The 27,368-nt window shown below is 44.3% G+C and overlaps 1 protein-coding gene across 1 annotated transcript in view; it reads right to left on the reverse strand.

Annotated features, from left to right (window-relative positions):
• Positions 1–19,883, reverse strand: part of LCOR (ligand dependent nuclear receptor corepressor) — a 61,796-nt gene extending 41,913 nt beyond the window's left edge. Inside the window, exon 1 of the mRNA XM_064463977.1 lies at positions 19,656–19,883. Within this exon, the coding sequence (XP_064320047.1) occupies positions 19,656–19,752 (97 nt within the window). The 5' untranslated portion in view covers positions 19,753–19,883. The remainder of the gene's footprint in view (positions 1–19,655) is intronic.
• Between the last annotated feature and the right edge of the window lie 7,485 nt (positions 19,884–27,368).

The raw sequence follows: 27,368 nt of genomic DNA on the forward strand, positions 1-27,368 counted from the left end.
GAATATGCTCAGTTTTTCAAATTACAGGTTTCTAGTCAAGAACACCAAACTGTTACAAACATCTGGAGATCAGCATTCTAGACCAGCCAGCCTTGCTCCGATTTAACAGTTGGTATCTCAACAAAAATGTCTTAGCAGACCTGTTACTGCCTCAGGTCTGTCAAAGAATGAAGTCCCCATTTAGGATGCTCAGCAGATCACAGAACAATTCTTTGGTGCTAAGTGTAGAAACACTGAAAGAACACTCAGCCTTCTAATAAACTACATACCATGGGTCTTTTGTTCAAAATCTGAGTTAAGTTTTCCAGGTAATCTACACACAAAGCTTCTCAAGCTTGGCATTCCACACTATGGCGTACTGCTAAATTCACTGGAGACTGAAATATCTGTAACAACCTCTACATGAAGAAACAACAGAAACACTTCACAAGTTTGAGTGCTGCTTTGCTGGAAAGGCTTCAGCTTTCACGATGACAGTCACTGTCCACTTACATCCAAAGCAGCTCTTCCTGTAACTTCTCAACAGTCCTTTCAGAACAAAGCCTTAGAAATGGATTTCCCAATCCACGGCTGGGAACTGCCATATGAACAGTGGCGGAATTTGATACAAACTGCGCTTCTGCAGGCTACATGCTAATCACCTGATCCTAAGGGATTAAGAGTCTAGAGTAACACTAACAGATACTCAAAGTTACAAAACAGGTTGATGTCTATGACACTTTGTAACTACATTCCCTTAAGGTCATTTTTTCCCCCCTACAGAATTCTTCATACATAAGTTTCTCTAAAAGAAGAGTATCACACATGTGTAACAAGCACAGAAACAGAGAACAATAAACTGCCGAAGACAGCCTGTGTGAGAAGCATTAATAACAATTTCACATAAGTGCCTTGCTCCCCACTACTGCCAGTTTTATACCTTAAATCCTCTGATGGTTGTTTCAGATAAAGCTGAATTTTAAACGTGTTCTTTAACATTGGAAACATCTCCAGGCTCAAGAAATATTAGACTTCTAGAACACATTGTGCTTCAGCAGATTTGATAAAATAAACAATAGTACTCAATGAGTCTCAAATTCCCTTAAAAAGCTTGTAAGCAACCATAACAAACTTGCTTTTCTACAAAACCACAGGAATAACACCAGAAGGGGTGAGTGAAGGAATCAGCCACTAAAACAAAATGCAGCAGGATACTAGAACAAGTGTTGCAAAACACTGCACTTCACTAGCGCTAGTTCTTCTGAGAACACCTGTCAAAGCAGCTAAGCCAAAGAACAACTGCAATCTTACCTAAATTTATCACCCATGCGCAGAGGTGGAAACTACAAATGAATTCCCAAGCAGAGAAACTATAACCAACTACTTCAAAATATTAGCCAAGATTGGAAACAGATTTAACAAATGAAATTCAAACCACGTGAAGAGGAGGCTCCTTTCATTTGCAAGGGGAAAAGAACACAAACGCACTGGAAAACTAAGGCTGCAGAAAAACTTGCAAAATCCACAGCTATGAGATAAACATTGCATTCAGCATCAAATTCGCTTCAGTAATTTAAATAGTCGGTTATAGTAGTGTTTCAATAAGTAATTAAATTAAATAGAGTAGTAGTTGAATACATGAGACACTCCAAGAGGTGGCCGAGCCAAAAATACATTTTTTAAAATAGCACATTAGTTTCATGCTTCTTTATCTTTGAACTGCTAATTACTGTCAGACAATAGCTTACATAACAGAAAACATGCAATATCTCATTTTGTAATAACTACACAATCACAAAACACATTTTAAAGGAAGCTGCATTATCAAATCTGCAAAAACATTTTAGCATAGGGTTTACTCTTCCAGATAACTGGTTCCTTACAAGTACCAGAATAATGTGACCTGCGAGGCAGGGATTCAAAAAAACTTCAGTGTGCAATTTATTTTTTTTTTTAGCACTTATTTGATGCAAGTATTTCTATAGATATTTGACTATTTCAAGTATTTAAAAATCTCTCCTAGGGCCTGTATTCATGCATTCAGAAGTCTGAAGCGGTCTTTCATAAATATCTTGAACAAGTCTAAAGATTTTATATGTTCTTGGATTAACCTACAGTTAATCTCATTAGACAAAGAGCCAAGATTTTGAAGAATGAGCGCTAAAGCTATAACACTAAACAAGCCTGGCTCATTTAAAAAGCAACCCTGAAATTCTTCCTACTCCTGCACCCGTTTTAAAGTCACCAATAAGCACTAGTCAGAGTGCAGAGAAACTGTTTCTACCAGCAGGCTTCTGAATATGCATAATGCCAATAAAGCTAATTACATTTCAAAAAATAATAATCTGTGCAATTAAGACACTGGCAACATTTTAAGGCAAAAAATTGTTTAAATATACTAACATCCTAGTCTTGGGATATCCAGTCAAGCTACGCAAAGAGATGTGTTTGTCCCTTGCATACTCCCAAATGTGGAAGTAGGATCAGAAACTGGATCTGGAAGAAAGGGTAAACAGCATGTTAGTTAAATTCACAGAGGATACTACGTTCGGAGATGTTGCAAACATTAGTGCAGACAAATACATAAATGACCTAGAGAGAAAATAAAATTAGTTTAGAAACAAAAGTGTCTCATGAAAAATAACCTCAAACACTCAATGTAGAGGAAACACGGGGACAGGGGAAGAAAAAGTAGAATGAAAGAAACCTAGAAACAGCAACAGTGGACAGTCAGCCAAATATTTGCATTGAAAAACAGTTTAGAGTTGCAGAGGCATCAAACAGAGCAGGGAAATTAAAGTTCTTTCTACAGTCTTTGAGCCCGTAACAATAGCCATCTCCTTGCACAATTGCCAGGGACTAAAAAATTCCCCTTCACTCCCAGCAAGTGGAAAGCTCTTCTCAATGGCAAATCAAGTTCTGCAGGAGGTAGGGTTTAATTTTTTTTTAAGCAAAGTTAACATACGGTTAGCATAAGCCTACGCAGCAGGTTCTTCCAGTACTTCTGCTGCTCATGGCTTTGTGCAGAACAGGAGGAAGCTAACAAAATTAATCCATTTTTACAGGTGCAACTCAACCTCTTATTGTTCATATGTATTCATGTGGTCCTTGAGAAAAGAAACCAAAACAGCTAGTTCAACTATTTAAAAAAAAAACAAAACACCAAACATAAAACACAACCCTTTACCTTTGCCTTAAAGTTACTTTCCCAAGAATGATATCCACTCATCCATTGTGGTAGATGTCTGCACTTACCAGCTTTAAGGGCAAAGGCAACAGGAAGAAAGAACTGACTCTACCTTTAGAAAGGCTACAAGAGGATTGCCAGTCCCAGCAGCCACATAAATATAAATACAGAAGTTTAAGTAAGCAGCATACATCTTCAAGGATTGTCATGCCTTTGTTCCTCAGAAAGGCTTCCAGGCACAAACTAAGTACTGTTTATTCTGCTTCATCCCCAAATTAAGAGTTTTGCAGGGTTTGTTACACTCTCAGTAGCAAGCCTTCAGTGAGGGAACCATGTAGATGCTTTATACTCAGGACAGTCCACAGATCAAAAAGGAAAAGAAAAAAACCTAAAAACCTTTTAAAAGAAACCATCTTTCTGCCTATCACGTTGCTGAATCTTAGGACAAGCTCCAGCATGGAGGCTTCTGCTTCAGTTCATGCACTTCATCATCACATGAAAGCAGGAGTCTGAAGGCTTTCTGTCCTCTTGACAACCACTAAGCTATGTGATTTCTGAAATAAGTCATCCTATGAACATCTACAGCTTCTGCTTGTGGTGTGATGGCAAGAACAAAGAAACAGCTCCTACCAGTCTGCCTCATCTTTGGCAGAGTCTGGTTAGTCCTGCATATTTCAATGGAGATTCAAATGACAGATTCCCAGGCATCCCTCAAACCAAAGGCACATAAAACACAGCTTTTAAGGGTATTGTAGCACCATTTTAAAGCAGTTCAAACTATAGGGCCAGTACAGAACTGAGAACCACATCATCTCATTGAATCTTTGGACACAACAAAAATTATTCTCTGCTTTTTTGCACCATGGGATATTGGCAAAGTATCTATGTAATCTTTTGCCTCTTTTGAAGGTTCAGTGCTAGTGTGAGGCAAAACTCAGAGGCAAACTCCAATCATGCCTACAGATTCAAAGCACAGTCTCATGAGCATATCTTTCAGCAGTAACAGCAGGTTTTGCAGCCCTTCCTTTCTCTGCTCAGTCACTCACTCCTACCCTGCATGCCATCAGTTACATTGGTGCAAGTTCATGAGACTGCATAAGGGACAAGACAGGTGATTTCATGCCCTCCCTCCCCTGTGTATTTTTTTAAAGGGGTAACTTCTGCAAGTTCACCTTGCATAAGAATGGCTGTTCCGGGTTAAGACAAAGGTTTAACTAGCCCAGAATCCCAGTTCCAATAAGGGCAAAGTGTAAGTGCCCACACGAGGGGTTGCCTTAAGCAAATGCCATCAGGAAAAGCATGCCCAACAAATCCCAGAATATATCTGCTTAGGAACCAGAAGCATAGCTACCGCTTAAGAGACTGTTCAAGAACAGAGCATGCACTTACTCCGAGTTTTTGGATGTGTAACTGCCTCGGACTCCTTGTAAGTGAAAAACATGGGACATGTATTACAGTGAAGATGTTGGAGAGTCAAGGCCAATTAGAACAGAAAGGAGCTAGAGTCAACAATACTATGTGCTGCATAGGTTTTTGCACAGCGTGCTGCTGAGAACAGGCAAGACATACAGGAGCAGCCCAGATTCGTGCTCCTGCAGGAAAGACCACAAAGCATGGATCACAAAGCTCCAATAGAAGGCAAAGGGATCTACTGCTGAATGAGCAAATAGATGTGTTCTGGGAATTAATCTTATTCCAGTTCTCTCCAGAACACTGTGCTGGTCTGACACAGCTCTGCTGTGCTCCTTGGCCAGCTGTCAGAGTTACTGGCTGACAAATCTCAGCAGATGAATCCAGCACAAGTACTGAACTGCCCTTAGCTCTACCTGTTTTTTTGCCCTGGTGACTCCTGTTTGGAAGCAAGCCCTATGACAACTTCCAACCTTGCCTAAACACAAAATCCCTAAACCAGTAACCACGATGAATATGCATCCTGACTGGCTGACCACATAGAAAGGCCAGTCCAAACCTGCTTGACTCATATATCTTGTGATCAGCCCCTGCATTCTCCTTGCAAGTTGCTCTTGCTGACAGCAACTAGTGATGATCCTAATATCTCCATTACAACATCAGTTTCTCTGTTATTTTCTGTTAATTTGTTGAAGAACAAACACATTGGATAAAAGATTTTTATCTGCTCACTGGAGACATACTGCAACTTGAGGCATATTCACTAGCAAGGGAGCATCAAGAGAACGAGTGTTGCCTGACTTGAGTGCTTTAAAGGAGGGAAAAAAATTCAACAGTAGTAAAACGCACATGCACGTAAAACGTATGATTGCAAAACACACCATGTAAATTGTTAATTATGAGGAGTAAGAAGACTCAAAATTCCACAACTCATCCCAAGTTACTAGAAGACAGATTACTGCAAACTGAAGGTGACTGTAAACAGGGAAGTCCACTCTGCAGCATGTCTTCAATGTCTTGAGGCTATGATTACTGATTACGTGGCACTTTAATCCATGATAAATCCACCTCTCCACTGAGAGGGCTGATCCCACTCATCCTCCCCAACCCCCAGATGCTCACTCATCTTGCATTTGCATGGTAAGAGGACAGGATGGTTCAGGGACCAGCTCCCTGATCCAACCTGCCATTCACCAACATGAGGTGAAGGCACTAGCACAAAGGGGTGGTATGATCACCCCTCTCTGCAGTATTTTAAATTTACACCAGATTAAAAACCACTGTGTAACCATGAATTGTGTTTTTACAAGAAAATTTACTTCCAGTGCTATGCATCCCTTGGATGTGTATTCTATTTTTCTGTGGTGGAGCCAAGACCTTTCCTGAAGGATCTTCTAATATGGCCCACATTAAACAACGCTCATTAAATAACGCTCATTTAGATTTAATGATGTAAAATTCTGATTTCTCAGAAATTAGTATCAGTTACTGCCCAAACCTGTATCTACTATAACTGCAGTACAAATTCACATAGTTTGGCAAGGTCTGTAGGTGGACTTGCAGTTCTTCAAACTTGGGGTAAAAAATGCTTTATTACGGTTGCCCTAGTGTAACTTCTCCTTTACTTAAAAGGGAAAAAAACCTCTACTGAATACTTCCTGTAGCATCTTCTACACACTAGACATCAACTTTAGGATATATAAACTAGAATCAATAAATTTCACTATTTTCCACTAAATCAGTGATTTTGCACAGAGAATAATGTCATGCCTTTTCAGAAATCTGACCCTCTACAAACTTGCTTACATTACTGTGATGCAAGACAGTTAAAAAAAAAAAAACAAACTATAATGTTTAACTTTATTCTGGAAAAAGAATAACTCATGGCTCAAAAGCCAACAGTGGTTCTATTAAATATATCTTGAGGGCCCTTTTCTGATGTTTATTTCCTCAAAAGAAAGGTTCTCTGATTAATCTGTCTAGGCAAATCTCTATGCTGTCCTAACCATTAACTCAATAACTGAAAACCATAAGCTTTTAGGGTAACTTTTTCCAGGTAACTTTTATTTGGTTCTCTAAGCTTAATAAACAGCAACAAAAAAACCCCAAACAAACAAAAAACCCATACACCACAGAACCTGCTTGCCTTCTCCCACTAGTCTCTCCCCAAACACTATCCCCCAAGTTTCACACTAGAACTTTAAAAGCAAAGGCTTCAAAAGAATATACTACTTTCTCTCTCATGGGAAGATGACAGGTACTTACCTGAAACTTAGAGTTTTCACTTAGAATAGGAAATATTTTGTCCATTTCCCAAAAAATTATTTAAGATGTATTTGGAAGACTATCAGAGTTTCCAGTAGTCTGCAGTTCCAGTACCTTAAAAATAAATAGCCATGGTTTCCCTTCAGACAGGTCTCTAAGTTTCATTACACTTACCCACACCCCGTCAAAAAAAAAAAAAAAAAAGAAAACAAACAAAAACCCCAACCATCACACCACTAGAAATATGTGTATTTAAGGCTATATTTTAATGCAAAATTTATTTTGTTGCTCTGGTTGACCTTCCCTTTTTCTTGTCTCGGGATTCCACAGAAACGTCTCTCAACTAAATGAACTATACCATTTAGTGTGGTACTCACAGCCCACTTAATCCAGAGACAGAACAACAAAAACTTTTTAATTCTTTGTTTTAGATGCACCTTTACATTCCTTCAGAGGATTCAAACAAGGCAAATAATTATACAGCTATTAAAGTTTATCATCTCCTTTTCTAAAAGCATGCTCTGTGAAGTTGACCCTCATTTATGCTAAACCTGGATTTTCGAAAGAGACCTAGTTTTAGAGAGGCATTCATTTTCCTTCACTGGCTCTGAAAGGAAAGGCTCTTGGGATATTTCAAGGCTTTGAGGTCCCGTTAGCTCATATTCAACTCTATCTTGTTCTCTACCTCCCCTCAGACTGAACTAACAGGGAGGAGGCACCTGAGTAAAAGAATGCATTACCAAGGAGATGGAAGGTCTGTAGACAAGTATTTTGCACATCACTTCAAAAAGGAGAGTAAGCTTACGACCTTCTGTGAGGCCACCTGAAGTGAAAGATTGTATTCCCAAGACCACCTGGCTCATTCAGCTTTAGCCCCCAACCCTAAGCTGAGTGTGGACTCACAGCAGAGTGAGCTAGTTATCGCACTAACAGCAAAGCCCATTTGCATGCTGGCTGCCAGAAGGCAAGAATTTGTCCACAGGAGAGACTCACTTGTCACACCTAACCACCAGCTGCTCTAGCAGGCACCAGTGGCCTTTCACAGCCACTGCGAATGGACGGGTTTTAGCTCAGAGGCAGAGGACACCACTTGTCTGGATTCCTCCACCTACCCACATCCATGGCTTTTGTTCTGGCCCACTCACAGCTAAGGCCCCACACACCCTGCTCAGCCTGATCTAGGACCTCTCACTAAGATCAAGGCTTATCAAACCTTGACTTCAGGACCCAGCTTACAAACAGATCCTGATATAGCTGCACTAGCAAAACTACGGGGCAGCAAACCAGTGTTCAGAGCAAGAACTCTTGAATGTTTTATTTATTTATTTATTTTAAAGAGTGGCCACCGCCAACAGAATCTCAAAACTACGCAATAAATTCAGCATTCTTAACCCCGCAGGTCTGCCAGTACAAACCAGCTCTGAAATTAGCTCTGTCTCCTGCTTGCAGGCAGCATCATGAAAACGCTCTTAGGGAGCACCACAGCATGGTGAGAGCAAGGATCTATCTGCCTTAAAGACGAGATCAGAGAATCGCTCTTCTCTTCCCCCAAACTGAATATGAAAGAACTATTCCTCTTCCCTTACAGCAACGGAAAGTCCTCCAAGTTCCAGATACTAGAAGAACAGACAGGGAAGAACATCAAGCAGGATTTAGGGTTAGGATGCCAGAATGCCCATGATAAGCAGAAGGTGCTGGTTTCTTGGGAACTAGTGTTTTTGCGTAGACTTTTCTTTTTTTTTTTTTTCCAAGTAGGTTTAGTCGGTTTAGTCCTGAAAAAAAAAGTTTCTAAAAATAGCTGCTTACTTTCTGAAGTTTGTGAGGTGTCATCACAAGCGCACTTAACTGCTACAGTTCATCAACATGCCAGTAAGTATAGACCAAAGCAGCTGTGATCGACTTCTCCATACATGCCTTTCCCCCACCATCTCCCATTATAAATAAAGCTGCATAAGGCATTTCCTGTCCCAGGGGCAGGAGCAGTCCTTGGGCTGTGAGGGTTTGAGAAAATTTAAAGCCCTGTCTGCCGTTCTTATTTGGAGCACAGAATTCAGTTCAAAGTACAAGCAGCAGGAAGATACGAATCCAAGATTAGTCACAGGCAAACAGATGATTTAGGAACAAGAACCAATCTGTTTGTTATAGGCAAGGACTGCAGCCTCCATGGCAAAGTAGACTACAGTGCTGCAACATCTTTAACTTACGAAGTCAATTTTTAATCTAGTTTGAAACTGAGTAACTTGTTGAGTAGAGCGACCTCTGAACTCTGTATTCAATTTTATACTGTTAGCGCACTCAGTCCATGACCTCAGCTATGCTTCTAGTAAAATAAAGTGAGCTGGAAGAGTGGTCAGGATGGAGGTTATTTGGATTTTGTTACCCAGAACAGCAGTGCACCTAGGGATTACCAAACAGCTTAGTCTCCATTCCATACTTTAAACACCTTTTAGTCACCAAAATAAATAAAACCATGTCCTCTTGAGACCAGAAAGGCAGTTTACCTGTTGTTTCAGGGTATCTGGCAATGCACAGCACAGACTACAGCAGTTTACACTCAAGCCTGTATATTCAAAGTTCCCTTCACAACCGTGTAAGGAAAGAGTGCTAAAGAAGTCTTTAGATCTAACACAAACTGTGTGGCTGGAGTTTGGCCTTCACAGCAAGGGTCTTGGAAGGAAAAAATACAGAGCTGTGAGTATATGGAATGGGGTACTTAAAACAGACCTACTTAACACCACCCTAACCATTCTCCAGAAGTCAGCTTTCAAGCTGAAGTTTTCCAGAGTCAGTCTCCTCCATGATATCCATTTTTGGATAAAACATACTTATAAATGGTCAGGTAGGAGAAGAGAAAGGAAAGATAAAACTCAATCCTAATCTAATAGATGACTAAATATCAGCTCATACTCCTTAACACCTACAGCCACTTTGGAAAAGAAAAACAGCCCTTGTTTACAAATCATTTAAAGCAGTAATTTTCAAACTGTGGGCTCCTGAAAAGCATAAAGATCCCACGCAATTTAAACTACTGGCAATAGCCTTGTTCTTCCACAGTTGCTCTTTGCCAGCTCCAGGTTGAAAACCACTGATTTAAGAGAAGCCCTGGCAAAACACAGTTCTTCCCTCAATGGGTTAGGCTTGCTCAAGAGATAAATATGGCATTCCTGCTGAATTTAAAGATCATACACAAAATGGGCCTCCGCATGGCCCATCTCAACTGAGCACTGAAGCCGCTCACTCCCAAATTGCTGCACATCACTAAAGAAAAATTGCAGAGGCAAGACCAAGGGATTAGATTTTGTCAAGAGTTTACAAAAATATTCCTGTAAGATATGAGAATCAGCTACTTGTAACATCTTACCATACAGTTTCAGATTATTACATTTTTATTACTTTGTATGAATGCACAGGATGACCAGGACAGAAAAGATTTTTTTAAAAAAAAACAAACACACAAGAGAAATGTGTGCAGAGAAATGCAAGAGTTAAGAAGAGAGATGCAGTAGTTAAGCATTTAACCAGAAATACCAAAATCAGTGTTATACTTACTATAACTTTGTCTCCCAAGTATAAGCTAGAATAACCTAAACAGTCATGGGAAACATTTCAGGGAAAAAGTTACTTCCCTCCCCCCCGCCCAAGAGACTTTGACACTTCGTTTTTACAAAGGCTCAGTACACCTGTCTTACAACACATTTTGAAGTACAGATACTCACCTAAACCTACGTATAACCAACATTTCACACTTAGTTTTTCTCCTCACAATTTTCTGTCCTTCTCTCAATCTTGTAATATTTTGAAAGATAGTAATTTACTGTATGCAGATAAATGATAACCACTAAGGTCACTGAAACATTCTGCTTCCCATTGAACAAGAGTGCAACTTTTCCAAAGGATGTTTAAAACCATCAAGGGGCACTCTTCTTCCCAGGCAGTGAGGTCAGCCAGATCAAGAAACAATCATCAAAACAAAAGTGCAGAAGTTTTTCCTAAGAGAAGTTTTCCTCGTGCCTGTTTTGGAAGTGAAGACTATCCGATGGCTGGTTTTCCATAAAAAATAAGACAGACCCTTGTAAGAAACCCCAGAAGAGAGATTATAGTACCACATAAACTTAAATTTCAATAATCAATTCAAAATATAAAAGGGAAAGCTAGGGCTAAGGTAGCTATGCTCCTCCTTTTCTAAAGGATGTAAATGGAATCACTCCTTTAAGAAGATTGTTTTTAAGTTTTCTTAGTTCAGAAAAGACATTACCTCCATGCTTTCCTACTCTCTTGCTTTTGCATAGCAAAATGGAAGTTACTAAGTATCCACCTCTCCAAAAGTTTTCTTCACGCAAAGGACACAATGGCATGTTTTCAGAAACACATCCTAAGGTCATGATAGCACATCACTTAGAAAGCAGCATTCACCATTTTTGCCACAATTACGACTCTTAACCCAGGAGATGACCAAACTTGAGACAAGGTCTGCTATAACACCAGCTTATCTTCAACTTGTTCATGAAAAGGACAAAATAACTGCCAAAGAAGCCAAGAGCCAAGCAAGCCAGTTTACTATCAGCATTTAAATAAAGTCAGTAAGGTCTAATCACAATCCATTTTGCATATTCCAGTATGCTTATATATTTCCTAAGGAGCCCAAGACTGCAGGAGATATGGCACAGGCTAAGAGAGGGCTCTTCTGGCCACAAGACTCCCTGGCTGAAGCGTGCACACATGTTACTCTGACTCATCTGCTGCTATCCCAAGACGAAGTTTCAGAACTGACCCACATGGCGGTCCGTGCATTAAGCGCAGGCAGAGTACGTAAGAGCTTTGTGCATATGAATTTCTGTGAAGAGTTTAACAGCTGCAGGACTAGCCTGTCCTTGCAGGGCAGGAGGCTGGACTCAAAGTCGGTTACATGGGTAACACTACAAGCTGTTGCCTGTAACATGTACAGCAGCAAAGGGAGCCAAACAGCAGATTGCTGCAGACTAATGACCGACACCGCTCTGTGCTCAGATGAACAGGGTGAAGAGCATTAGCGTTGTCTACTGGCCTGGAAGTATTAGAGTAGGGAATAGCAGGCTGAGGGTTGAAACTTTCACATCCTTTTGTTAGTGTCACCAATGAAGAAAGAAATCAAGAAATGAAGAACTCTGCAGCTAGACTACCTGTTCCTCTTCCTACTGTCAGTTACTCCACTTTCGAAACATGACCACCACCCTAACCTAGTAACAGCAGAGGAGGGCGAAAGATGGCATCAGATAGACTCATCTAAGCATTGTCTCCAGCTAGACTGAAACGCCCATACTATAAGCATATGCAAAAAATGTTCAAAGGGAACCAGGAAATTTTTCATTAGTAAACTCACAACTCAAGAGTTAAGATTGCCTGGTGGCCTCTGATGTCTTTCCACACTGCTGGATTCAGCTTCTGAAAGCTTCCTTTGTTAATGAATACTAGGCTCTTGTCCAGTCCTCTTTTCTCCCCCTCTTTTCCCTCCCATAAAATATCATGGTCCTCAGAGCATAAGGAACATCCTTTGTCTCTCTGCAAATCTTTCCTGTGCAGCCACTTTGCTGTCGCTTCTGGAAAATGCAACAGGAGTACCATCTTTTCCTCTCCTCTGTAAGAGGAATGGAAAAAACAGATGGAGACATCATCTGATAGAAATTTTACTATGTAGGAAGTGGCGTCCTGCAGAAACGTTCAAACGCCATAACCTTCACTTCATCTGTCATGTGCCGGCAGTATTGATGTGTAGCTTAAGTCTCCTACTCAGCTGAGCGCTGAATTTTTTTGTCAACTCACCATAGAAGAGCACATGGTACTACACAGCATACAAGGCAAACTACATCTGAGGTAAAAGGTAAATGACTTGAAGATGTCCAGAGAAATAACAGCACAGCATTCTCCAAGAAAAAAAGAAAGAAGTTGAAGCTCTCATTTCCCAAAATGGCCTGGATTTATCAGAGAACTGAGGAACCCCAGAGGCCTGCAGAGATAGTGAGGAGAGGTGGTGTAAAGCTACAACTTATTAATGGAGGTACAGGATGAGAGTGCCCAGTGTGGTCGGGAAAGCAAAGCCCATAGTTCATTATCGGGGGAAAGCATAGTATAACCCACCATGCTTTGAAGAGGGAGAATGAAGCAATCTTCCTGCTACTTAAGGGGAGACGATGCATGCAGAAATTAGCACTTATTCAGCAAAAGACAACTTGGATTTGTGCATGTGTGACAATACCAGCTGAATAGCCTCAACTCTTCCTTCTCTGCCTCTCCATCCCCTGCAGATGTTGTAGCAAAATAAAAAAAAGACTGTTTTCTAGTCGGGTCTAGTCAGGGAACTGATTCACTAGGCTGCCACACAGAGTTGTGCCTGCACAGAGGGAACTATTTAAGCCAGCATAGACAGCACTGCTGTCAAACATAACCACAGTCTGTGGTGCAGTCACAAGACAGAAGATGCAGACTAGAAAACTCCGTGCCTTTGGAGGAGGCTATCCTGTTCTCTCCCCTTCCCTTCACCCCACGGACGTGACCCCATCCAGCGCTTCAGATGAGCTCTCCTCATCTCATTCCTGGCTAGGATGACTCGGGTTACTAAGCATTACCAGAAGATGAGCTGGTTTTGCAGAGTCTTCTGTCAGTTTAGTAAGAACAAGCACTACCACCCCTTTTGGCCAGAGGTAGAGCCTAGATTGGCTCAGCCCATTCCGTCCAACACTGCCTCCTGAAAATCCCAAAAGTTTTGTATTTCTCAGCGAATTAGAAACATCCATCCCAGTAACCTTTGAGAACCAAAGCTTCATCCCCTTCAAAGTGAAAACATATATACATAGGAGGGTGAGGAAGACTGGAAAGTCCCATGTAAAATATTGCGGTAGTGCCCCCTCCACCTCAATTAGTATGACAGGGCTACCTTTCTTTAACCCCATTAAATGCCTATTTTTCCTCAAACCTTGCCCAAACTGACTTTCAGGAAGAATTCTCATTGTTATTTTACATTAGCTATGAAAGAACATGAGTTCTCAGACCAAAAAAAAAGGCACCCCAAAACACATGACGGTGCTTTTCTGGATGTAAGATACCCTAAGTTGGCAGAGCATTAAGCTATTTAAGTACTGTGCAATAAGGATTTAGACAACTGAGCACAAGAAATGGGATTGTGTATCATCCATTCTTAATTAAAGTGCAGTATTGTATTTCTGTACATAACTGTATTTAGATTATCATTAATATACAGCACAAACTGTCAAAAAAGGCTTAAAAAAATGCAAACAGTCCGTCAGGTACTCTTTTTAAATGGTGCCATACCACAAGGCTGTAAATCTGTAGTGTATATATCTCAGTATAAATACTACAAAGATTTTATCTAGGTGGATTTGGACTACTTCCTGCATGCACAGAATGGATTACTGTAATTCATTTTGAGAAGTTCTATTAAAAGTGGATGAACTCTGAATGTCATTAGCTCTTAGTTAAAAGTTAAGTCAAAAAACCCTATACTTCCTGCAAGACGAACACGTCCCAAGAAGGAAACCTCCCACCTTGCAGTGATAGTTATTACTTCACACAAAATAGATTTTTATTGAAATGCAAAATAAACAAGTGATTTGGCCTAGTCCAAAACTTCATGTCACAGCCACCAGCAGAAGAACTCAAGATGGTATAATACAAAGTGATTATCAAAAATTTTTTTAATTGCTTTTGTTTGGATGACATTGTCCCTGTTGGGCAGAAGTTATTCTTCATTTGCAAATAGGGAAACACAGGCGAATCTGAAGTGATTTATGGTGAATCCAAAGAGATGTTTGAAACAGATCGAGATTCATCCCCCGCAGTTCAACTTCTACTGTTCTTCAGATGCATGACATCCTTCCATGCACATTTAAAGTAAAGCTAAATATCAAGCTGTAAATTTCACTCCTTACAACTAAAGATTTTTATTTTTAAATGACAGCTGCTTCAATTTTTTCCTGGCATAACTTTGTCATAAAAGGGTAATTCTCCCTTCCTGTATCCATCCTGCCAGCAGGCAAAAACGTTTGTGTGTAGCCCAGATCTTCTTGAACAAGCCTTCAGCTAATAAACCACAAAGCTTCCGTACAATGGATTTATATTATTTAAAAAAGCCACAAGCTGCATCTACATTACGTGCAGGTTGAAATAAGGCAAATAGTACCACTTGCACGTTTGCCGGGGACATGGACGGGGGCATGTCTAAAACAGATACTAGTTTAGAATAGCCCTACATTTAAACTTCTAGTTTAACACAGTTTCAGCTAACTTGCTTTTTATTATTATTTTTCATCAACATCAGGGCTATAATAAGCCTTCTCATTTTGGAACAAAGAAATACAGTCTGCCCTTTGAACTAGAACTACGTTAAACACTTGGAGACTCAAGCCTACTTCCAAAACAATGAGATAACATGGCTACTAACTGTTTGGAAGCAGCACTTAATTCATATCACATACAGGCTGGAACTATACCCAAGCAATAATCAAGATAAGAAAATGTAATAAAGATTTCAGAATTGTTCAACTGTTATACACCTTCTCTTGATTAATAGCATATCTTCCAATACTTCCTGATGTATCATATTTCTTCCACAGGATCCACACTTCAGTCCTAAGTATCTACAGTCATGGAAGACCACCACCATTCAAAACTTAGTACACAGAAACAGATCAGGCACTTAGGTTTCAACCAGCAACAATCATTTTAAAAAAAGAAAAACAGGAAATAATTTCAGCTTATTGTGACAGCTTAAGAGTAAAATCAACAGCTAAGCAGCATCTCAGTGAAACACTGACAGAGCTCAAGATTAGAAATCTTATGTGAATGTTACAGGTTTTCACTTTAAATCATCATTTTGCTCCCAAAACTAGGATCACTGCTGTGTTGCCTCCCTGCCCCCACCCCAGGCTGTAATTCAGACAGGGAGTCTCTAAGTGTATAGCTAATATTTAACAAAGGGCCAAGCATCGCGAGCTAGTAGAAACGCATGCGACCACCTCAAACTATCACTCCAGTAACCAGACGGCAATGCAATGCTATTACTGCCCATGTAAAAGGTGTCAGGAGGGCTTCAGGGATCCACAGGTTCTCTACTCTCTCAAACTCCCCATTCCTTAGCTGATCTGATCTCATCAACCATTTCCAATTCAGCAAGTGCCTGAACAGCAAGTGACTGAAGGCTGGAGGGGAGAGCCAGGAAATCACCACATACATTTGTCTCTAGTTATCTGCTTTTGGCCACTGAGAAAGACGCTAACACTCAAGATTGGTACGGAGAGCACACATGTCAGCATCAAATAGTTATCTGGCATATCATGTCTCTAGAATCAAAGTTCCACCAGGGCATCAAGATGCTGCACGCCACTCCAGGCTACCCTCCTACACTGAGGTTCAACAGCCCAACGCATCTCACCGCAAAGAGAGCTTAGAGAGCCCTTCTCCATGCTTCCCTCCAACCCCTGGCCACAGCACACTGCTCCCTCAGTTGCATCACTGCATCAACAGAACTTGCCCCCCACCAGCCGCACGACCTCCCTCCCCCAAAGAAGTGGCTTGGAATGCACAATGAGGAAGGAAGGTCTAAGCCAGACCAGTTCCCTGAGCTACCTCCCACAAAAAGCTGTGCTGGTACAACCGAAGGTGCAACACTGTGACAGTTCAAGATGATCCATGTCTCTGCTGCTGCGTTCTCACTCTTCCTTTCCACCAGCTAAACATTCTCACCCTCTTCCTTGTGCTAGCACTAGTATTTGCTTGACCCCACAGCAAGCCAATTCAATGAGCTATATAGAAGATTATTCTACTCCCTCCAAAAGATGACATTTTCTGCTAGCGTAGCTCCCCTGAATTGGCTTCCTGTGGGCAAAGGTGGTCCTTCAGTCCTCCTCTGGTTTTGTTACCCTTAAGAGCACAAGCTTAGTTTGACAAACTGTCATGAAGCCACAGTCCAACAGAGTGGCCTATTGCAGAAGCAACACACAAGAGGGAAAAGTGAATTATTTAAAGCCATTTTTATTGCCAAATGTACTAGCTCAAACCACAGGCTTTATTTTTTTCTGATTACCACACTGTGTGGTATTAGAATGACTTTTCAGGGAATGATGCTAACACAGAGAACCCCACAAAACTCAGATTTACTTTCAGGACTAAATATGAAAGGATATCTCTGAAGTAACAAGAAGGATTTTCCCACACTCTACTTCCCCATATTTATCTATCGCCATTTACTGAAGGAACAAATTCTTAAAGACTACAAACAGCCAAGGTGAAACAGAACATTATATCATTTAACAGGTCAGCTACCACATTTCAAGGAACACTGTCAAAGCTCACTTAAAAAGGCAACAGATACGTATTTGGGGAAGGGGGTTAAGATCACAGAACAGTTTCAGCTGGACATCCTGGGCTAGTGCAATAAACCTTTTATAATTCTACAAAAAAATATCAAAACCAAAAAAGGTAACAATTAACGCATTTATATGACCCAACAATTGATGCAAGATTCATACTAGGAACAGGGCAGGTCCCGAGATCTCATAAAGCTGATCAATTTGAGGTTGAAACTATTTATGACATACTGCCATCAAGATAAAAGTCACATAGCACTCTTACACTTTGGACTTTATTTTTTTAAAAATATGGTTTTGTACTTTACCTCCAAAAAAATCCCGGTCAGCTCTGCGCTTAACAATGTTCACAATATCTTTTGTCAAACACACACAGAGGGGCTTTCACAGGGGGAAATCGTTTGGAGGAACAAAACATATATCAATTTCAAGCGTGAGGAAGAGATATGGAAGGGACAGAGGAGAAAGTAACTGCTCCAGAAGCTGGTAATTTAAACGGCTTTAGGGAAGTGGAACAGGGTGTGTATAAATGGGGGTGGCGGTGGTGGTTGGTTCAAGTTTTAGTACTTAGGATTGTCAAAAAAAAACTTTAATAATGTAATATTTTCCCCAAGGCTGTAGATAACACAAACTTCTCTAGCTACCCAAGATTTTCCCAAAAAGCAGCATAAGGAACAGACAGAATTCTTGCATTCTACCCAAACACAAGATCTTCAACAGCAGATTTGAAACTGTCCTTTTTTTCCCTCCCCCCCTCCATTTACTCCTCACCGCTCTCTGGTGAAACCGTGAGCAGCGGGACAGCTCCACTGGAGGCCTGAAGGACCCAGCCACAAAGCAGCAGGGACTGAGAGGAAGGCAGGATGACATGCTGCAAGTAGGGAGTTTGGAAAGGACTAGAACAGGTGATCCCCAGCAGCCAAGGTAAGAAGAGATGAGAAAAGGAGATAGAAGTGAAATAACTCTTGTTCAAGCAGAGGTGGAAGTCAACAAAACGTTCCTAACTTAGCAAAGCTAGAATCAAAATAAACCCCCATAAACTGGATCTAGAAGCATCAATAATTGGTTGGAAAGAAAAAACAGCACTTTCATGCAGAGGCTGAGTTTCTCAGCAACGTATTGCCCTTAAATCGATTTAAGGTTAAAACAAGGTAATTGCTCATTTTAATCTGGAGTTAATAAGCATCGAGCACACACTTTTACGTTACAAAATTTAAACGCTTAGATGAAGCCAAAAATATAGACAGCAGCAGTTACAACCCCTGGTGTAACCAAAAATGGTGTTTCAAATCCCTGATAATGAACTAGGATGCTGAGCTAACTGACAATAAGAGGTTTAACTCCACACACAAGGAACTAAAGTGAATCTGTGACTGTTATTACAGATTACCTACGCTGAGCAGTCACTGGCAGATTATGGCCATATTTGCATATTTAAAAATAAAATGAGGGTTTGTGCTCAATTAAAAGCAAGAAGCCAAACAAGAAGAGACGTACCAGTGTTCTGGTTAGAGATTATTTTTTTAAGGTTGTGCTGGAAGTTCATAGTCTACTGATGTCAAATCTATTAGACTGCCTTTGCAGACACCCACCGAATTCCTGGCCTAGAGCTGGCATTTATTTGTATTTTGGGACCCGTGGAAAAGGCCTCGATTTCTCACTAGGGAAGGAGAAAAGAGCAAAAAAAAATCTGTATTTTGCATGGACAAAGTTACCCAAGATGAAAGGGCATTGGGGAGTTCTTTTTCAAAACACACCCCCCCAAATATTTGAGCCTGCACAACAACAAACGCGCACAAGAGAGGAGGAGGGGAATAAAAAAAAAAAGGGGGGGAGGGGGGGGAAGAGGAGAAAAGCAATCACACATCCTTTTAACCCCCGCAGCCCCGCTCCCGATTGACGGCGGCCATCCGGCACCCCGACCCACAACTTTCCGCCCCAGCTCCCGGAGCCTCCCGCTCCCGGAGCCTCCCCCCCCCGCCGGGCCCCTCCCTCCCTCGTCCCTCCCGCCTCGCCTCGGGGCGGCGGGCCGGGGGCGGGCGGGCCGGGCCGGGCTCGCCTCGCCTCCCGCGGCGGCGGATGGGCAGTGACAGGCGGGGCCGCTCCCCGCCGTAAACAAGTTTGAAGGGGACCGCGGTCCGGTGGGGCCGGGCCGGGCCGGGCGGGGAGGAGCGGGCGCGGCGCTGACAGGGGCCGCACAAAAGGGCAGGGCAGGACCCCCCCCCAGCCGCCGCCGCCGCCGCCGCTCCCTCCCCGGCGAAGGGCGGGGCTCGCTCTCGCCTCACGGCGGCGGGGGGAGGGGGCGGGCCCGCAGGCCGCGCCGCCGCTCGCCTCACGGTGCGGGTGCGTGTGTGTGTGTGTGTGTGTGTGTGTGTGTCCGTCCGTCCCCGCACGGAGCCTCCCGCCGCCGCCGCCGGGCCCGTCCCGGCCTCCCCCGCCGCGCCGCCTTCCCTCACCTACACAGTGAATGAGCTTGTGTCGCCACGAATCGAGCTGGTGGCGGACGCCGCGCCTCTGGATGGAGCACTGCTGCCGCCCGCACGGGCTCGCCATCTTCTGGGCGGCGGGCGGGGGTGGGGGTGGGGGCGGCGGCGGGCACGGCCAGGGGGGCAGGGACGGGAAGGAAGGGCCGCGCGCGCCGCGCCGCGCCACGCCCACCCGCCCTCAGCGACCGCCTCGACGCGACGTGATCGCGCCACGCAGGCGCCGCCGGGAGCAGACACGCCCCGGCACGCCCCGCCCCACCGGCGTCCTCTTCCTGCCGCCGCGCCTGCGCGGCCTCCTCCGGACCTCCGCCCCGCCCCGCCCGCCGGCACGTGCGGCGCGCCCCGCCCGGCCGCTGGGGGGCGCCGTGCCAGGCGGAGTCCGGTACTGCACGGCGCGGCGGCCGACTCTGCTCCGCAGGGGCCTGACGCCGCCGAGGGGACGTCCCTCCCCGAGGGGGATGTCGCAGTCCGGAGGGGTCACCATCCCCTGAAGGGACATCCCTGAGGGGACGATGGGCTCCTGAGGGGACACAATCCCCTGAGTGGCCGTCACTCCCCTGAGGGGTCACTGCCCTGGAGTGGCCATCCCTCCCCTGAGGGGATGTCGCACGCCTGAAGGGTCACTGTCCCCTGAGGGGACATCCTGCCCCAGCAGGGCCACATAGCTTTCTGTCAGGAAGAGTTGAAATCTCCTCATCTGCTCCACCATGTAGTCAAAAACACCAGGTCTGCTGGTGGCCATGATGAAAAGGAAAGACACTCAGCTGCAGTGGCCAAGACACCTCCCACTACTGTCCCTGCGGGTGCAGCTCCCTGACACAACCGCCTCCTGTGTTTTAGCAGCATCCATTTACCCTTCAGCTTTACACCACAAAGACCTCCCTCCAGCATGAGCTCGGACATTGTAAGGGGGTTGATGATGCAACAACACTGGTTCTGGTGGCCAGCAGTGGGTGCCTCGAGAGGCAAAGGACAGGCATGTAGCCGCCTGGTGCCTGTGCAGGAGCAAAACATCAGCACCAGCTTTCTTCAGGCTCGGGGATGAGCTCGGGAAGATGAAATGTCTTACTCCAAGCCCTGCTGCAAGGCCAGGAGTCATGGCCTTTATTCCTCCACCCTAAACAGTGGAGCCATTACCCTCACCTTGCTGAGCCGCACACAGTTAGGGAGTTTGAAAGGCAGAGAGGTCAAAGCTGGCTGTGTGCAGATGTGGTAGCAGGATGCCCCAGACAAGATATTTCCGGTGGAGATAGAGAAACATTAAAGCAGCTGTTCAGGTGCAGTCACAGCTGCAGTAAGCTGGTTGTCCTATTCGAAGGGAACTCCAAGAGGCACAGAGGAAGTTCTTGGTGCATGTAGGTAGGAGAGCAATGAGCCTGTCCTACAAAAGGAGACCAGGGCAGCTCGGTTTGGCTAGTCCAGCAAACGGAAAGCAAAGCTGAGGTGTGATGGCTCTGCCAGCGTACCAGGAAAGCTCCAGAGAGGAAAGGGTGTACATTTCAAGGAAGGGACAGAGCTATCTGAAGCCCAATGATAGCATAAGGACAGATTATTAATTGGCTCTTTTCTTGTGGAGGTCAGAGCATGACTTCTTACTGTAGGAGGTGGAACTTCCCAGAGCAGACAGCAACCTGAGTAGCAAGAGGCAAGAAGCCTGTTTCAAGATGCAGCTTCCTTTTGAAAAGGTCAATGCAAAGCTTGTTTTCATGAGTGGAGCAGCCTGGTTTAGTGACCAGGGAATCCAGTCCTTGTTTGAAAGCCAGTAGCGGTGGAAAAAAGGAAAGCGTGACCTGTGGAGATTTTCTCTGCTACAAACAGTGGGAAAGCTCTTTGGGCACCTCTGCTCAGGAATGATCCCCTTACCTGCACCTCACTTCAGGTGTTGGCAACATCCTGGTCTTCATTCCACCCCTTTTTCAGTGTGATGAGCCATTGGAGTCTTAATTTCCAGAATCTTTGTGTTGGCAGCAGGGAATCTTCCTTCCACTCAAAGTCCAGACATGCTGCTTGCTAGAGCCAGTTCAAAAGTTTGTTAGGCACTGTACTAATCACAGAAGTACTTCTTCCCTGAGAGGCAGGTGATCTAAACAAAAGGATTGCAACATGAATGCTCTGCACTCCAGCAGAGAACCTCTGTCTCCAGTCTGGATGATAGCTAGAACAGTGGGTGCACAAGCTGCTAGAGGGGCTAGTGGTTGCTGACCTTGCATTTTATCAGTCCAGGGACACCAGGACTAGCCTGCCCACCATGGTCTTCATGAGAGCCTCCCTGCAAGTTCTTCCTTGCAAGATTCTCCTCTTGCTCTGATGCCCACAAAACAAAGTTAGTGGTGGGGAGCTTGCTGACAGCATGGCTCTTGGCCAGCAAGCTGTTACTATCTTCTTGTTTCTCCTGCACTCAGTTTGCATCCCTGCTGTGACAGGCAACAGGGTCATATGCCACCAGTCTTAAATTTATCAATCTCCACTTCAGAGCAAATTTGGTTTCTTGCTTCTGCTAAGTCCTTTCAGGAGGCTGCCCCCAAATTTCCATTCCCTAGTGGCCACAGACCCACTTCTAACACACCAGTGGCCCATGTTCCTCAATCCACTTAGACCCAGGTGGAGCTGAAGTGCTCTTTTAAGCGTCTTTTCTCCCCAGCCTTCCCCTAACACTATTCCGTGCACAGCCTCCACATGGCCCTCCTTTTTTCAGGTGGTCAAGATAAATTCCCATTGTTCCTCCTTCTGCAGCAGTTTGACTATTGCCCAGATGGTATTAGCTGTCCTTCAGACCACCCAATTGGTTTTGAACATACTTTCCTTGAGCAAGCATGAACAGAATTAGGTATGCTTTTCCACAAAGCACGCCTGCCCTCTGGAGAAAGTACATTGCCTGAAAGTCACATCCTACAACTTTGACTCATAAGCTTTGGTGGCTTTCACTGTTTTGGCTGTGCCCTGAAGCTCTATCACCTGCCCTGTGGCTGGAGGTTAGCACTCCCACGGCAGAGCTAGCAGGAAGGAAGCTGGCTGACGCATATTGCTGCAGTTATATTATCTCTAATCTTGACCCCCAGCACTTATTAATAGAGATTCCCAGTTTTGTTGTTCTCTTTTTTGCAATGCTCTGTTCCTAGGCGGATGCTTAGGCAGCAAACTCTGAGATAGCCCCACGTTTCTGTTCTGTGCTGGTGCAGGACCTACCAAAAAGCTTCTGATGTCTGACTGGGACACATGTGAGCTGTGGTAAAACAATCAGTAGGTGAGTATGAGAATTAATTCATTTTCCAAACCCTGCTGCGCCCTCCCCCCACCCCTTGCAGGGCAAATCACAGACTCTTAGTGTGATAAATACCAACAATTTGGATTTCTTACCCACTGCCAAAGCAAAGAGAAAGAGGATGAGGAAAGCATGAACCAGAGGATCCAGTACCTAAGGCAGGAGAAAGTACTTGAGAGCTAGAGGAAGAGAATGGTCCTGTAATCTAAAAAATGGTTTAATTCCACAGGCCTCCTGTGGCAAAGGGCAAATAGAGGGTCAAGGTCCACTTAAAAAAAGGGCAGCAACATCTGGAATTGCCAGCCAAAACTTTTGTGTTCAGAGGGCGTAAAGAACAGTGGGGCTGGCCTCAGGAGACCCAGCAAGAGCGACAGCTAAGTGAGCAATCAGCAACATACCAAGGCGATAGCAGATCTGACCTGATCCCAGAATTAGGCTGGACCAGGTCTGAGCCTGCACCATGCTGCCACCAACACCATTGGACAGTTTTGTTCAAACCAAGGCAGCTCCACCATTTTCTTGGCCAACACCGTCAGCAGGCCGCAGCAACCGTTCCTCTGCTCACTCCTGCAAACATCTCAGCACAGACTCTGTAGCTGGGATGGAGCTTCGGCCTCCCCCTGCTTCCCCTCCAGCCACGAGACTTGCTGCAGTGGAAGCGTTGTTTCTCCCCTGTTTCACAGTGGCTCCCCTTTGATGTTAATTGTTTGCAGGCAAAGCTTAGTGCAGAACGTAGCTGCTCTCTGGTTCATCTGCTGGTTACTACCGAGCTGCCCAGACCGGTGGAGAAAATGCTTTGATGTTAATGAGCTGCAGACAATTTCACTTAACACCGAGTAGGGCCTGGCATCTCAGAGGCAAGACTTTCCAGGCAGATTCTACAGCAAGTCTCTCCAATATCCGTTTTGCCATAGGAACAGAAAATATGCAGAAAGACATTAGAGCAGAAACCTGTCTTCTCACCCAGTCTTGCACCACACCCAGCACCTCTACAGCCCCAGGCATGCCAGAGGCAGGGATATAGTGGGAATAAAAAATGGCCCCATAGAATCACATGGCCTTTATGGGATTCAGTGGAACCAGGATTTGCCCCCACACACACCCCGTAAACTGCCTGCCTCTCTGGCCCTGCAGTACGAATACACAGAAATGGGAGAAGGGGGTGGACTGTAAATTGCTGATTTGCAAAAGTCTGGTTCCTGTGCGGCTGGCGCTCGAGGCAACTCCGTTCTGAAAGCGGCACCTTCTTCATCAGCAGATGCCTGAAAGGAATGGGCCAGATGCAGTGAAGTGAGACTTGCACAGGCAGCCTTGGACCATCCTCTTTCTTAAGTGGATATGCCAGCAAAACACTCTTCCATAGATCTGCTACAGGCAGCAGCACGCTGACAAGTGCATGCAAACCTACAGGACAGCCATGGGTCCCATCAGAGGCAGGGTATGAGACAGTGTGTAGACGTCTTGCAGCTTCCCAGTGTTCTGTCAGCCTTTGTTGTGGGCCCCAGACAAGGAGGTTGGGACTCCCCCCAAGGGTAGCACCTCACATGCTCGAGGGACAGCCCAGATTAGGCAGAGCTCATGCTGTGGAGGGGTGGCGTGGGAAGCAGGGAAAGGTGAGAAAGAATTCTGCCCGGTGGAAACATGGGGTACCGCGGTCTCAGGAAGGCAGCATTGAATCACAAGCACGAACAAAGACAAGTGAGAAAAAAGTCGCTAATTCCATTTTGTAATCCTCTGCCAATCATCACCAAATTCTATTCACCATATCATACAAACTCAGCTTCTCTCTGCCACTGTGACCTTTTGAATGAAGAAGCAAGGGACCCGGTCCTTGGGTGAGCCCCCAACTGAGCAGAGCCAAGTGCAGACTACATCCCGCCAAGAAGTAAAGCAACAAATCAGGCTTCACTGAAGGTTAAGAAGAAGCATGCCTATTCTGAAGAATGTGGCTTAATTCCAATATATTGCCTTTGTTAAATGATTTATAGTAACGAGAGAGAGAGAGAGAGAGAGAGAGATCATCTCAGTTTTCTTGCCAGGACAGGATTGCTCGCTGCAGCAAACTTTGGATTGCAAAGGTAAAATAACACAATCCAAGACTGAATGCTTGTCCCAGGCCCCTCACAGGGAGGAACTTACACAAATATCTGTACTCCATCCTACACTGAAATAAAACCTAACAAGGGTGATTTTGGGGTTTTTTGCCTGGAATTGAAAAGAAGTGAAATCATAGAGGAGACCATGACTGATTGCAGGCCAAGGAGACACTACTGCGGTTTGGAAAGTCTACCCAAGTCAATGGGAAGACACACAAAATTAACCTTTGACAAGGCATTCAGTGTTTGCTGTGCAGCAAAAGTCACTCCCAAAAGTCACTCCATCCCGGCAAAGCTTGTGGGCCATATTTTGACACCACAGATACAACTGCACATCCAGCATCCTGCAAGAGTTGCGGCTGGCAGATGAGAGGCGGTCAGGTGGAGGACAGCACAGAGCGATGCGTGCTGTGATCTACAGGTAGTGCGAAAGGAAACACTGTGATTTACACCCCAGGGCAGTAGCCTGCAAACCACCGTGGAGTGTGTGCGGGATGGATGAAGAGGGCAGCAATCAGATCCCTTTTTCAGAGGGTTTTAGTATCACGTGCAATAGCAGTTTCACTAGAGATGGACAGACTATCAGCCTGAAAGCAAAAGAGATATTCATTAAGTTTAGGATGGATTTCAGTGCACAAGACAATATGTTGTCAGTAATTGTAATATTAACATAAATAGAAAGCAACAGGTTTGGAAGGTGGACAGGAATAATCTGGAGTTTACAGCACAGAGTTTATCCCCATTAAAGGAACAGGAAAGCTGGAGGGTTGAATAAATGGACTAGAAAAAATCACCTTTGTAAGAACAGGAAGGGTGCATGCAGCAAGGTGAACGCCAGGTCATCTTGTAACTTTCACCTGAAACCAGGACAGAGCTGGAAGAGCTGAGCTGTGTGCAGCAAATACAACTTGAGATAGTTCTTTTGTCTTTGAGTAGAGGCTAAATGCAGATAATGCCATACCTTCAAAAGTCTCAGGATGGGTTAGAAGACAAACAAAAAACCAAGAATGGGGATACTGTAGGAAGATAACAGATAAAGCATTTATACACAGATGCCCTCCAAATCCAAATACGTACAAAACCCTCAAGATGAATGTTGCTGATCAATACAACACTGAACATTTTTCCACCCTGGATGTGTCCACAGTGTTCTACAACTGCCCTTAGTAAAGCAGATCAATGCATGGGACCACAAGGCATCTTTCCCTTAGGCTGGGGCTGTGTCCGGTGCCCACCGTGATCCAAAGAAAGCAGATTCAGTTCAGTTCTGTGTGCTTCGTTCCAGTGCCACTGTCCCTTGTGTACACAAAGCATAGCTCCTCTGCGTGACACTTCGTTTCACACACAACAGCACAGTTGGTCATGTGCATGTGTGACAGATGAGCCATTTCACTGCTAAAGGAATGGATAACTGCTGGGTTCTGCTTTTCCCCCACTCAAGGGGAGAGGGTCAGCTATCTTTGCTCTGTGCCACTGCTGACTGTCAGGAAATTTGGAGGAACTTAACCAAGTTTGGTCTGATTCAGTCAAGTTTTCAAGTAAGGTGGCAATCTCAGTCTAGTTCTAGAGCTCTTAGCAGGGTGATTAGCAGCCAGTACAGACCTGTGGGAGTCAGTTCATTAGGGAGCTTGGCCAAAACCATAAACGCTACAGAAACAGGAAACAACAAAACAGTAACTCAACCAAGCATGCAGGCAGCTCAGAGGAAGGCTTGGGCATCCTAGGAAAAAGGCAAGGGGAACAGACCATTTTGCCTTACAAGCTTTCCACACCAGCAACCTGACAAAGATGCCCCAAAACAAAGGATGCAAAGAGTTTGAGAACTTCAAGTTGCTTGTGAAAGAGCCCCAAACCTGATACACAACAACAGTAAAGGCAGCACTCAAGAATGTCATCAGGCATTGGTGCCCTGCATTCACAGCTGCATTCAAAACTGCGCTCAATGTTAAACGTATTTGTGGTCACTGCGAAGGTGAGAGGGAGGTGCTGGAGGCTCAGCAACAAGCAACTAATTGCGATGGCACTGCCCCAAGAATTTTAAAGCCTTTCAGATATGAAATAATTTAATTATTCAATGCAGTATGCAACTTTCTGCTTAAACTGGCCTTGGTAATCAAGAAGTGAAAAGTGCCAAATATAGTGCCAGTTTCTGAATAGAGATTGAGGGAATTAGGGAACAATTACCATACCCATCACCCTGGCAAGAACTCCAGCATGGGTATAAAAAGCTGAGTGCTATTATACACCCTAAGCTGCCCTTAACTAGCAACGACCATAAAATGCTTCTCGTCATTGCCAAAGATGAGGGAGAGCACATGCAGCTAG

The sequence above is a fragment of the Phalacrocorax carbo genome, chromosome 12, assembly GCF_963921805.1.
Source record: "Phalacrocorax carbo chromosome 12, bPhaCar2.1, whole genome shotgun sequence".
NCBI classification, from domain to species: Eukaryota; Metazoa; Chordata; class Aves; order Suliformes; family Phalacrocoracidae; genus Phalacrocorax; species Phalacrocorax carbo.